The following is a 14616-nucleotide window of genomic DNA, read 5'->3' on the forward strand; positions in this document are numbered from 1 at the left end:
TATTGACTAAACTGTGAATTCTGGAAAGTGGCAGAGGGACCTTGATTAAAAAGTTAGCAGAAGAACACAAAAAACGGAGCTGAGGCGCATACTAGGGGAGATTCCAAGAGAAATATTGCAATAACTTGATGGAGTGGTTAATTTAGTTTAATTCTGAATAACTTGGAAGCTGACATACACATCTCCAGGATAACCTCCTTCCTACATGCTCTGCACTTTTCACACCCTCAATGCTATGGACTGAGGGTTGAATTCTTAGTTCAAAATAAAAATGACTCCTAAATCTATTCTTATGTTTCCAGATTTTGATACACCTCTCTAGAAGCAAAGATTAGTAAAAAAAAAATATTTTATTTTATTAGTATATTGATTTTACTAAGGGAAGGCACCAGACAGGTGATTCTGGATGAGCAGTGTTGTGCTGCCCACACCTCACTTGTCATCCCTCAGGAGGTTGAAAAAACAGGATGCTGCAAATATTGAACCAGAACATGGAAGAATTAAAATGTGTCCCAAACAATGCTCCACACACATTGCTTCCTACACAGAAATAATGCCCTATATATCAAGAGAGAACAATGTTCTATACACTGACATTTGATATACATTGCAACAAGCCCATTCTCCTCCTTCAATTAGTTTCACAATTCCACTCTGTAGGCGCTGAAACACATAAACTAACCTCTGAGGCAGAGATGTAAACCTTTTTCAGAGAATAAGGATCATTTCTCCTAAATCTCCTGGTGTACTGTATTGCCAAAATGTTCTGACTTAATTGCCTAAAGTTAGTCACCTACATTAGATGCTTAGACTTCTAAATACGTGGGCTGATTTCTAGAGTTTCCAGAATTCTCACATTGAGAGACCCTGGTCTTTCTGTTTACACCATTTATATGACCGATAGGCCCAGGGCCAATCGGGGGGGGGGGGGGGGGAGGGCAGGAGGACCATTTGTCCTGAGCCTCAAGCTCAAAGGGGGCCTCAAATTTAGGCACTTGTTAATTTTTTGGCATTTGATAAGTTTGATAGCTTGTTTTTATGCGCATCCCTATCAGACCAAAAAGTGACACATTCTCTCAGCTTAGAGCTGCAAATTTAAGCAAATAAGAGATGTGATTTGGTAAAAGGCATACTTTTTTTGTTAACTGATATAGATTTTGTCATATTAAAGAGTTAAAATGTTCAGAAATATTAATATATATATATTAATATATATCGGTTCTGATGGCACAAGATTAGACCATAATGAACATGTCCTCTCAGATCAGCATTTGAATTCAGTGAGAAAGGCTTTAAATGAGCTTGAATCTCTCAGTCTCACTGCACAGGCTCGAACTAAACTTCAGTCTATTCAGAAGCACATGTCCAAATTTGAATGCATTCTGATGTCATCTTTGTGGATGAAGCTACTTACAATGATCCACCAAACTAATCTGGTAATTGAAGCACACAGTGCTACACTTCATGTTGAGAGGGATAACATTGAAAGTCTTATCAATGACATTCAAAAGATTCGTGAACAATCAGATGCGATCCTGACTGAGTCCAAATTAGTTGCACAGAATATTGGCATTTCATCTGAGTTCTCCACCAATTGCAACTTACCTACTGAATCTGATGCCGAGCAGCATTATAGGTCAATGTCTTCCCTGTCATCATTGACTGTATTCAATCAGGTCTTACATGTTGATTTGAGTCACTGTGACTAATTTGTTTGGACTCATAGAATATCAGGATTGGAAGGGACTGCAGGAGGTCATCTAGTTCAACCCCCTGCTCAAAGCAGGACCAATCCCCAGACAGATTTTTTGCCCCCAATCCCTAAATGTCCCCCTCAAGGATTGAGCTCATAACCCTGGCTTTAGTAGGCCAATGCTCAAACCACTGAGCTATCCCTCCCTTTTTGGGTTTCTTTGGTAGTTTAACAGACTGAGTAATGAAGATTTACTTTCTGCAGCTGAACAATTTCAGCAAGATCTCATTGACAAGGTCATCTTCCTCAAACGAATATATTCCACGAACTTTAAATTGGATTGCAAGCCAAAGGAATTGCTTCAAGAAATACTTGAACTTGGACTCCCCGGAGTGTTTCCTAATATCACAATTGCATTGCGTATTTTTGTCAGTTTGCCTGCATCAGTGGCTTTAGGTGAATGCACCTTCAACGTGTTGAAGTAGGGAAAGAACTATCACCATTCAACTATAGGACAGGAGCGTTTGAATGGGCTTGCCATGCTTAATATCAACTGTGACATTGCACAAAAACTAGATTTTCCCTCAATAATTAGTACATTTGCACAGAAAAAGTCTAGAAAAGCATTTGTTAAATAAAAAAAATTCAAATTATGTCTCTCTTTTTTTGGTGCCTTATTTTGTTTTCATGTGTCGTCATTTTTTATTTTTATTATGGCTAGGGGCCTCAAAAGCTGGAATTGGTCCGAGTCTCCCTGGACCTCTGAGAGGGCCTGGATTAGGGTGACCAGACATCCCGATAAAATTAGGACTGACCCGATATTTAGTTGTTTGTCCTGTGTCCTGACCGATGTATGGTTGGGACGCTATTTGTCCCGATATTTTACACGCCACCTTTTTTTTTTGCTTTGGTGGCAGCACTCCGGCTTTTTTTTTTTTTTTTTTTTGCTTCGGCGGCGCTTCCCCCACCCCTCATGTGTCCCGATATTTTGTTCTTGTCATCTGGTCCCTGTAGCCTTTCTACCCTGAAAGAAACTACAACAAAATTAGTGTATATATATACCACATTACACTGTCAAGAAGAGAAAACTGTTGAGAATGTGACATGCATGATACCCATTTAAGAAGATAGAAGGGGTGTGGGGCAGGATCAGTTGCATAAGATGAAGTTAGATTTAGCTGTAGATGTGATTAAAATAAAAATTAATTCTACTTTGCAAGAAAGTGCTTTAGCATGCAGGGCTCAGATCAGCACCACAACACCTGGGAGCTGCAATGAGCTCACAGGACTGTGAGTTGAGGACTCAGTTTAACCCTTTGTGTTTTGTTTCCAAAATCCTTGCTAATGAGACCAGCAGCCCCAGTGTTTCCACTAGGGGGAGGGGGTTTGATTTTATCTATTTGATTTAAATCAATGATTTTAATCATAGTCTAGATACCCTCTGCCCCTGCCGGCTGCTCCCACGGGCTGGGTAATGCCCCATTAGCAGGGGTGGGGTAGAATGTTGGGAAAGGATGGTGCATGAATGGCTGCCTGGCCCAGCTCATCTTCACTGAACTTGCCCACGCCATGCGGGCAGCTCGGCATTGACGAGGCGAGCAGCAGGGTGTGCTGGCCCTGTCAGGACAGGCCTTAGGTCCAGCCCTGCTTGTTCCCTGAAGAACCAACTTGTCGCTGGGGAAACTGAGGCTGTAACTGCATTAGATCAGCTACAAGGTAAGAGCCCCTCATCAGAGCCCAGTCCCCTGTGTCTGGACGCTCTCTGGGCCAGTGGGGTCCAGGCTGCTCTGGCTGAATTCCTATCCTGAATTCCTGAAACCCCACATCACTTCTCTATGAGCAGCTGCCGGAGCCTCTGACCACAGGGTGTTACTGAGCCTCCTGAAAATCTGGCAGCGGGTGCAGGTTGTTGGTCAGGACCCCAAATCCCTCTGTTCTGACAGGTCCGAGGCAGGTCTGGTGCTGATCACAGTCTTTGTTCTCTGCTGTTCTGACCAGGTTTCCAGGTCAGAGGCGCAGGACACAAGAAATATAATTGTCACCTTCAGCTTTGATTTCCCTTAATTGTTTCAGGTTATTTCCCTTTTACTGATCCTCTCCATTTGGAAATATATTTTCAGTAGAATCAGTTAACTCTTTAAGGGAGAGTGGTGCTCCTCCACCTCTACTATGTAGTTTCTCCTTCCAGAATGGATCATATTCAGGTACTGCTGTATCCTGTTGATTGTTGTCCTTTTACTATGTTCCGGGCTAGGTATTTCTGCAATTTCAAGCTCTCTCTCTGCTTTTTTGCTTTAGCTCTAGTTTTGCTGTTAAGGTTCTTGCTAATGTAAATGGACATTTGTGGGTTTTTTAAATTTAACTATAAATGTAATTTTGATGTATCTGTTTAATCTGAAACTCTGTGACCTCATTGGATTGTATCTATGAAATTAATTTGTCCTTCCTTCAATGCAGCTATAATTTCTGTCCTAACTTCTACCATCAGATGTGGAATTGCTCATGTGTTCATGACATCCTTCCCACATTTCTCTCTGTGATTTGAGTGTTTCTCAGCACCTGCTAGCTTTCCCTCAGCTCCTACTTTAACTAATACACCTCTACCTCGATATAACGCTGTCCTCAGGAGCCAAAAAATCTTACCGCGTTATAGGTGAAACCGCGTTATATTGAACTTGCTTTGAACCACTGGAGTGTGCAGCCCCGCCCCCCCCGGAGCACTGCTTTACCACGTTATATCTGAATTCGTGTTATATCGGGTCCTGTTATATCGGGGTAGAGGTGTATAACCAAAACTTTGTCTGCTCTCTGTGCCAATTGACTGTTTTATGTGTGTGTGTGTGTGGGGGGGGGGGGGGGGGAGTGTTAAGTTTTGGTTTGGGAAATTTCTTCTCCAAAATGTTCCTCATTCTCTAATAACTGTAAACCCTCCCTCTCTACCCCATCTTGTCATCCTTATAGTAGTCACCTTGTCTAAGTATCTCTGTGTGAAAATGGAAGCATTTAAAAATAAAAGTATCTTAGAGGATGTGCAGGGTGTTCTCTGATAGAGCGATAGCGGGCATGGTTCGGGTGCGATCCCTTGAACCGTCCTTTCTGGGATCCTTGGTGCTGGGAATATGCACTAAGTTGCTTAATCTTGGTCTTTTTCTTAGCTTGGCCCTTCTTGTTGTTATCCCTCTCCTCCAAGTCCTCTATACTCTTTTGATCCTGGTAAGAAGTTACCGGATGGAAATGAAGAGATGGATTCAAATAGCTGAGTTAGGGTCAGTGATTCCAGGGGAGGAGGCAAAGAATACTGAAAAGCGAGTGATGAAGGATGAAACTTAAGCAATTTAGTAGCACAAGTCCCAATGAAAGTCAATGGCCCTCTTGAAAATCCCATCCAGAGTCTGTGCTTGCCCTCTGCCTTTCAATATTCTTTGCTTCCTGGTAGGTGGCTGCAGTGCCCTGATTGTTCAATGAATTTGAAGTGAGGGACAAAAGGAGGTCAGGAAGGGGCTTTTGGAACCATTAATTGTGTCAGATAGTGTTAATTTGTGTATTTAGATAGAGAGAACATTGCTGGGGAATATGCATGTGTAACTTCCCATTAGGGTTTTCTCCTGGTCTCAGTCTATCTCAGTGGATAAGTGTGATGCTGTATTATTAAAATATAACCATTTATAACAGTGATATTTCAGAGTAGCAGCCATGTTAGTCTGTATCCGCAAAAAGAACAGGAGTACTTGTGGCACCTTAGAGACTAACAAATTAGTCTCTAAGGTGCCACAAGTACTCCTGTTCTTTTAACAGTGATATTGCCACTGTTAGATAATTGCATCAAATTTTGTACAATGTATGTTATGTGAGGTGTCAATGGAAAAGTTATAATTTTTTTAGTATGATTATTCTGTTTGTATGCATGAATGAATTTTGTATATAAAGTTATGAATATTGACTTTGTACCAGTATTTCAAATGTCTGTCCTGGGGTATCACCCATTTACATCCAGTCTGGCCAGCATATGTTGAATGAGCTATTCAAGTTGATGGCCCATTAAAGAACACTTAACTCTCACAATGGGTCATAGAAGAAGCTTGTCCCTGCCCAGTGAGCCTTCTTGTGGAGGCCTTAGCCAGGATATATGTGTCATCAAAGCATGTAAGGGCATGTGACTTGCTCCTTTGACGCTGGAGTCCATCTTGTGCCTGTACTTTTCCACAAACTGTGCTGGGGGCTTTGATTTGAGATAGGAAAATTCTACCCACATGGAAAAAGTTAAAGAACCCTGGAAGCAGCTCCATTTTGCCTCTTTCCAGCTCTGATCTCTGGACTATAGACTTACACTAAAAGGAGTATGTTGACTATAGACTTCCAATCTTTTGGAAGTTACCAGAGACTTTAAGTCATGCCTGACCAACCTGATTGCCTTCTATGCTAAGATAACTGGCTCTGTGGATATGGGGAAAGCGGTGGATGTGATATATCTTGACTTTAGCAAAGCTTTTGATACGGTCTCCCGCAGTATTCTTGCCAGCAAGTTAAAGAAGCATGGATTGGATGAATGGACTATAAGGTGGCTAGATAGTCAGGCTCAACGGGTAGTAATCAATGGCTCGATGTCTAGTTGGCAGTTGGTAAGTGAAAATGTTTATTTAGATTTATTCATCACGTTTACAAGCAGGAAGATCCATACTTTACCCAAAAGAGATTACAATCTAAAATAGAAAAGAACACAGAGAGAATTAGGACAATATTACAAGGCAGCGATAGTGAGAATAAAATAAAACAGAGGGGCTGCTGTTCCCACTCCTAAAGCCCCTTTTCTTTTGGGGGGCCTGAATCCCACATCCTTGTGGCAAAAACGTACTGTCTTTATTTTAATGCATTACTTGTATTAGAGTGGTGCTAGGAGACCTAGTTATGGATCAGGACTCCATTGTGCTAGGTGCTGTAAAAATACAGAACAAAGAAGACTGTCCCCATTTCTGAGCCCCAGAGAGAAGCAAAGGGAGAAGCATGTGAAGGAAAATGTTTATTTTTAAAAAAAAACATTCATTCCAGGCATCAAACTCTCATTTCCCCAGATCTGCTTTTTTGTTTTTGTTTTTTGTGTGGCAGCTGCTGTATTTGGAATGTCACAAGGTGCTGCTGCCGCTTATTTATGCAGATAGGCATCAAGCCAGAGCTCTCCAGAATCCTTCAGAGTGCTGCAGGAGAGAGGGGAACCTATTAATCATAATAATGGTTGTGCTACATCAGCCCAGTAGCTGAACCACTGCTCTATCTTAATTCTGGCATTTCCCAACTTTTGAGTGCTTGACTTTGCCACCTTAACATTCTTTTACATGGTGTTTTTAAATACAATTTGATATACTTTTAGTATATCCTCTCTTATCTGTCTCCTTTCTCATGTAGATAGGCCTGTTCTTTTAATCTTTCTTCACATGGAAGTTTTTCCATGCCTTTAATCTCATGTTTCTGAATCAAATGTACTTCCGTTATATGCTTTTTGAGATGGGGTTACCAGCAGTGAGTACAGTGCTCAAGGTGAGGGCTTCCCATTAATTTAAACAGTGGCATAATAATTTCAGCATTCTCTATCCCATTCCTTGTGGATCTTAACATTTGTGTACTTTTTTGTCTGCTGCTTCACATTGAGCAGAATTCTCCATTGAGTTATCCACAATGGTACCCGAGTCTCTCTTGAATTGTTGGAAGTTAATTTAGAAACCAACAAAGGTGTATGAATATTTCAAGTTATTCTTGCCACTGTGCATTATTTTGCAATTGTCAACATTAAGTTTCATCTGCAATTGTGTTACCTAGTCACCAATCTTTGTTAGGTTCCAAAGTCTTCCCTGGTCTTGGCTGAATTAAATACATTTGTCATCTGCAAACTATACCACCTCTCTGCTTCCCCCTTCGACAGATCTTTAATAAATATATTAAACAACGTGCTAATACCAATGGCTCTTGTGATAACCCACACCTATCCTCTTTTGCCATGATAAAAAAGGACCGTTTTCCCACCTCTTTATTTTCTGGCTTCTAGCTAGTTTCTGATCTGTGACAGTACTTGGCTTCTTATCCAAAAAACTGAAGTGCAGTGTCTCTTTAGAAAAGGTATAACAGGTAATGGTTGTGTTGAGTCTGAACTTTTGATGAGCTTAAACTTAACCCAGACTTGATGTCTCTGTCTGAACTTTTAATCAAAGCTCTGACCTGCGAACTACTCATGACACCCCCCTCCCCTTAAGTAGCCATCTCCCCTTATCTCTTTTTGAATTTACATTTTAACCTGTTTTATCCTGTAAAATCTTGTTTGATTATGCATGACCATTATGATCTGTTAATCACTTTGTTTACTTCTGTGTATAAATATTGATGCTCACCCCTAATAAACTTGCCACACTTACTCTGAAGCTTTTCAAGCTAAGGATAGTGTGAGCCCGTTGATCAACGAATTGGTGTCTGGTCTCTGACAGATTGTGAGCCCCATACCAACTCCGCACGAACTCGGGTGCTGGAGAGGTGAGTGAGGACTTGCTTTTTTACCTAACAATTTGGGGGCTTGTCCGGGATTTCCTTCTGGTGCGGTGCCTCTGTCCAGTGGTCAGACCACTCATATACGAATTGGCAGGTGCCACGGGAGATTTCTCCCAGCCAATTCAATATTGAGGGGTCGTGTACTGGACAGCAGGGTAAACGCCAGTTGGAGGGCTCCTGTCAGACACCATGGGTCAAGGGACTAGCGTGCCTCTTAAGAGTCTGTTGGGGATTGTAAATAAGTTATGGAACGAAGGGAAACTCCCAGTACAGACAGAAATGTCTAGGAGGAAGTTGTACACACTGTGTGTAAGGAATTGGACTGGGTATACCGCGGTATTGGCCAACCCAGAGATGAGGTGGCCTTCGTATGGCTCTTTCGAACAGGCTGCCTTAAGAGGAGTAAGGAGCCAGATCGAAAAAGACCATCCGGGACAGTTATGTTACTGGTTTTGTTGGGACACAGCAGCAGAGCTGTGGAAATCTTTAAAAATTATGGCAGTCAGGTATTCTCCCGAGAGTGAACCCCCTCCATGTTATTTCGATGAAGGGTGTAAACCACGGCGTGTTTTGACTCGTCAGTTGGTCCCCACTGCACCTGCCCCTATTCCTCCGCAGGGGGACTCTCTCCAGGGCGCAGAGGGGAATCTGCAGGACTCCAGGTCGGAATCTCTGCAGAGGGATAAGGGGGAAATGGAAGGGCACACCTCGGGAGGAGTGATTACTAGGCAAATGATCAAGCAGATGCAGCAGGTTGCATACCCCTCCCCTGGGGACGCCCAGAGGGTCCGGTCGCATCCGCAGATACTTACACCAGGGACAAATACATCCCTGCACCACCAGCTCAGCCCGTTCCCCAGGCCTGGATCAACTACGGGCAACAGCAGCAGCTGCAGCAAACTCAGCCTCCTCAATGACGGTACCCCGGGGGTGAAGGCAAACAATGTGATGGTCTTATTTCCTTAATGTCTTTAGCCGGCTCCTTCCTCACTTTCTCCCCTCCCAGCAAAGAGCCTCGTCTAACCCTTTCAGTCCAGGGACTGCCTGTCTCCTTCCTCATTGATACTGGAGCTACTTTCTCTCTTTTAAATCATGCCCCTTCTCCCTGGCTATCCTCTGAGGTTAAAACTGCAACTGGGTGGAGGGCAACCCACAGTCTCTGGGACTCACTTTGCCTCTAAATGTTATTTATGCTGATAAATGTTTTTCTCACCATTTTCTTTTTTCCCCAGCTTGTCCGATCCCTTTGATGGGCCGGGATTTACTCTGTAAGCTTGAAGCTACTTTAACCTGCACTCCTGAAGGGGTAGAATTATTGATGACAGTGTTAGGAAATTCGGCCCCAACTCAGGGTAATTGGAACCCCCCCCCCTCCCCTGACCTCACTGACTTGCCTTTAACCCTCTGGGGAATTTCTGACACTGATGTTGGCCTGCTCCTTTCAGCAGAGCCAGTAAGGATTCAAGTGAAGCCCTCCTTAACCCCCCCGTCAGTCCCTCAATACCCCCTGTCGTTGGAAGCCCGGGAGGGCATCCGCCCCATTATCAAGGGATTCATTGCACAAAAGCTAGTCCGCCCTCAGCGCACCCCCTGTAACACCCCTATACTGCCTGTCAAAAAGCCTCCTAAAAAGGACGGAGACCCTATTCGTTGGCGCTTTGTACAGGATCTACGGGTTGTTAATCAGTAGGTGGTCCCTCTTCATGCAGTAGTTCCTGATCCAGCTACTATCATCAGCCAAATCCCCTGGGATGCTGAGTGGTTCACTGTTATTGACTTAAAATCAGCCTTTTTCAGCATTCCTGTGCACCCAGACTCTCAGTATCTCTTTGGCTTCACCTGGGAGGAACAAAGTTATGTCTGGCAACGACTTCCTCAAGGCTACAGAGACAGCCCCATGATTTTCAGCCAATGCCTCCACCACGACTTAAAAGGCTTCACCAGTCCGCAGGGATCCACGTTAGTCCTATACGTAGATGACATCCTATTAGGTAACCGCAAAGAAGCTGCCCTCCGCATCGATGGTAAGGCACTTTTATTATACCTACACACCAGAGGCCACAAGGTAGACCCTAACAAGATTCAGTGGGTCTCACAGAAGGTCCGATATCTGGGCTTCCTGTTAACCCCAGAGGGGAGACAAATGGACCCAGTCCGCATAAAGACTATCCAAAACTGCCCTCTGCCAAACACCAAGAAACAACTTCGAGGTTTCTTATGATTAATTGGCTTCTGTCGCCCCTGGTTACCGTCCTGCGGGAAGTTATGCAAACCGCTCCACCGACTCACTGCTAACCTTGCTCCTGACCCTTTGCAGTGGTCCCCGGACACAATCTAAGCCTTTCAGTTACTCAAGGACAGTGTGGCCTCCTCCATGTCTCTCCGCCCCCCCAATTAGAGCAAACCCTTTCACCTTTTTGTCCATGAGAGGGGCGGAATTGCTAGTGGCGTCCTTACCCAGCTGAGCGGGCCCCACCATTTCCCGCTTGCTTTTTACTCTCAGCAGATCGACCCTGTCGCTCAGGGAACCCCATCCTGCACCCGGACTCTGGCAGCAGCTGCCCTGCTAATCACAAAGGCAAAGAGCCTGACCCTGGGTCATTTTACCAAGGTTTAAACCTCTCATGCCTTGTCAGCCCTTCTACGTAGGGGCACAACCCAAGTCTTTTCGGCCCATCGTCAGCATCAGCTAGAGGCCGAACTCTTAGAAGACACTAACCTAATTTTTAAAAGGTGTGGGCCCCTTAATCCAGCTACCTTGCTTCCTGACCTGCCAGTCCTCCAGGATCAGCACGACTGTGTGGAAGTAGTTTATAGCATCTTACAGATAAGGGACAACCTGTTTGACGTGCCACTGGACAACCCTGATTGCATCCTCTTCTCAGACGGAAGCTCCTTCTATGTTGATGGCAAGCGTTTCACCGGTTATGCAGTCACCTCTGAATGGGACATTCAAGAGGCCGCCTCACTGCCAGGCAACTGGGGAGCCCAAGCCGCCGAACTCTATGCCCTGGCCCGAGCTTGCCAGTTGGCCGCTGGTAAGACCGTTACCATTTTTACTGATAGCAAGCATGCTTTTGGAGTTGTGCATTGTCACATCCACCTCTGGATGTGGTTTCCAGACAGCTGCCGGTAAACCCATTCAGCACCTCCCCCTCATCCACAAGCTTTTGAACGCCCTCCAAGAACCCTCGGTCCTGGCTGTAGTTCACTGCTGGGCCCATACTAAAGATGATAGCCCCGTCACCCGTGGGAATGCCCTGGCTAACGCCTCCGCCAAGACGGCTGCCGTCTTACCCTTAGCCATGCCCATGTTGGCTATTGCAGCCTCCTCCTTTACTCCACCGCACCCCGTACCAGTACCCGCTGCTGAACTACAGTCGTGGGAAAGCCTCGGAGCCACTCTGGTCAAAGGGACCTGGCTTATGCCGGATGGCCAAGCCTGCCTCCCTCGCTCCACATACCCTGTGGCAGTTTGCTGGCACCATAATAAGGGGGGTCACTACGGCACGCACGCCCTTGTGGACACCATCGCTCGCTTTTGGTATGCTCCAGGCATTCAACCCTACTGCCTGTCAATAGTGAAAGCATGCAGCACATGTCAGCGTAATGGACCTGCTCCGCCTCTTAACAAAATTAAGGGTGGAAGACCTCCGCCTGCTGCTCCATTTCAACATCTTCAAATTGACTTTGCAGATATGCCAAAGGCTTTTGGGAAAAAGCACCTCCTTGTTTTGGTTTGCCCTCTGACTTCCTGGGTCGAAGCTTTTCCTACTGCTAATAGTACTGCTGCCACAGTGGCGAAGATTCTCCTTAGAGACATTGTACCCCGTTTTGGCATCCCTCTCGTGCTTGACTCAGATCGCGGAACTCACTTTACTGGTCATGTCCTTGGCCGTTTAGAACAAGGACTGGGCATTTCACACTCCTTTCATACACCTTACCACCCTCAGTCTAGCGGGAAAGTTGAGTGTATAAATAGGAAGCTTAAGTTTACATTGGCTAAATACTGTCAGAAAACAGGATTAAAGTGGCCTCAGGTACTTCCCTTGGTCCTGTTTCACCTTCGTACTCGCCCAACCCGTGTATTGGAATTATCCCCCTTTGAACTGCTCTATGAACACCCCCCTTTCAAAGGCGGGGCGCTACCACGTGCTGATGTTTCACTATTGGGAGGGGATCATATGACCGCGTGCCAATTTCTCTCCCTACAGGCTCCCCTCCGTACCCTTTGGAAAGCCTCGCAGTTTTCCCAGACCGTGCCGCTGGAAGAACAGATCCACCCGTTCCAACCAGGGGACTTCGTCTGGGCCAAAAAGTTCATTCGTGGCGACACCCTCCAGCCGAGGTTTACTGGACCCCACCAGGTTCTTTTAACAACCCAGACTGCAGTGTTCCTGGAAGGACGCAAATCCTGGATCCACCACTCCCACGTCAAGCCAGCCGTAGTGGACCACAGTAACGGACCAGCAGCTCTTGCCACCACTGAGGACACTGCCTCCGACCAGTGGACCAGCTTACCTCTTTCAGACATCAGACTTAAATTGACTCGGAAAAAATGAGAGGACCTTTTATTCTGACAACTGTATGTTTTTTATTGTGCCTTTTTCGTTTATTTTCTGCTTATGAAAATAATGCTTTTATTAAATATTCCCACGAGGTTAAAACTCGTATTTTAGGAAATAGAAGTAATTGCTGGGTATGTACTCAATTTCCAGTAAATGCAGAACAGGGACTCCCCTTCACACCCATTCCCTTGACCACTGCTAATATGACTTGGATGCCACCGGCTAGAGTAAAAAATCCAGTCCAACACAATCTTACATGGGACAAAACAGGAGTGCCAATTAACAAATATCTCAGGGTAACCAATCAGACAGGATCACTGTGTTTTGTTAAAGAAAAGGGGTCAACTTTTGTGGAAACATGTAAATGCAACATGTATTTAAATGGCACCGCCTTTAGTAAAAATCTTGGCTTCAAGCCTTGCGCATCCCACTTATCCCATATGTGGATCCCTCACCCCGATCCAACTTTTTCATGGGTAGGCAAGCCTTCAGAGTCAGCTTTTAAGAAGCCCTGCTCAGATCACGAGGGTGTCCAACTAATTGCTAAGGGACATACGATTGCCTTCTACAACTGCTCAAGCAGTACTACACTGCCCTTTAAAAACACCACTACCAAATTGTGCCTCTGCAGTTCACACAACGACCCCTCTGCATTACCAGGGGAACAGTGGTCCAACGGGTGGTGGGTTACCTCCTACTTTGAGAAATGGAATACCCGAAATGCATTGTATGGAACATACTGGGTGTGCGGGCCCAAAGCTTATTACTTTCTCTCCCCTGATTGGGCAGGGTCATGTTATTTGGCGTGGCTAACACCGCCTTCTCGCATCTCCCTCACTCCCCCTCATTTTCCCCACGTTCGTAACATCCGTAAAACCTTCAGAGATATTAATATCCGTAATGGTTTGTCGTGGCAGCGGTGGGCTGGACTCATTAGCTTGAGGGGTGGTGTCATCCGTCTACAGGGACTACTAGAATCTTTAACCAATGAAACTGCGAGCCTATTTGAGAATCAGGCCGGGAAAATGTCCCAGCTGCGCCAGTTAGCTTTGCAAAACCAAATGGCTTTAGACATAATGTTAGCAGCCCAGGGAGAAACTTGCGCCCTCATAAATGAAGAATGCTGTGTTTTTGTAAATGACACCTACTCTGACACTTTTCAACGTACCAAACATCTAAGGGAAATGGCTAAGAACTACTCCTCTGGCCAGCCACCTTATGATTGGTGGGAAGCCTTATGAAATTGGCTGCCTGGATTTGGGTGGGTTAAAAAACTCTTGGTGGGTATTGTTGGGGCCATAGTAATCCTTATAATACTGTGTTGCTGTATTCAGTGTGTCCCCTCCCTCATAGACTCATGTAAGTCAGTTTATTCTTTTCCTACTTCAGCCAAGGGCCTTACTCTCTTCGAGTTGGCCCAGGCTGAAATTGCCAAGCGGCCCTTGGCTCCTTAAAATGGGGTGTAGCTTTTGGTAAATAGTTATCCCAAAGCTACAAATGGAGGAATGTTGAGTCTGAACTTTTGATGAGCTTAAACTTAACCCAGACTTGATGTCTCTGTCTGAACTTTTAATCAAAGCTCTGACCTGCGAACTACTCATGACACCCCCCTCCCCTTAAGTAGCCATCTCCCCTTATCTCTTTTTGAATTTACATTTTAACCTGTTTTATCCTGTAAAATCTTGTTTGATTATGCATGACCATTATGATCTGTTAATCACTTTGTTTACTTCTGTGTATAAATATTGATGCTCACCCCTAATAAACTTGCCACACTTACTCTGAAGCTTTTCAAGCTAAGGATAGTGTGAGCCCGTTAATCAA

The 14616-nt window shown here is 44.9% G+C and overlaps 1 protein-coding gene across 1 annotated transcript in view; it reads right to left on the reverse strand.

Moving 5' to 3' along the window:
* Positions 1–6324: 6324 nt before the first annotated feature.
* LOC128837443 (acyl-CoA (8-3)-desaturase-like) overlaps positions 6325–14616 on the reverse strand; it is a 34643-nt gene continuing 26351 nt past the window's right edge. Inside the window, exon 6 of the mRNA XM_054028646.1 lies at positions 6325–6885. Coding sequence (XP_053884621.1) covers positions 6834–6885 — 52 coding nt within the window. The 3' untranslated portion in view covers positions 6325–6833. The remainder of the gene's footprint in view (positions 6886–14616) is intronic.

This window comes from Malaclemys terrapin, chromosome 4, assembly GCF_027887155.1.
Source record: "Malaclemys terrapin pileata isolate rMalTer1 chromosome 4, rMalTer1.hap1, whole genome shotgun sequence".
Taxonomy (NCBI): Eukaryota; Metazoa; Chordata; order Testudines; family Emydidae; genus Malaclemys; species Malaclemys terrapin.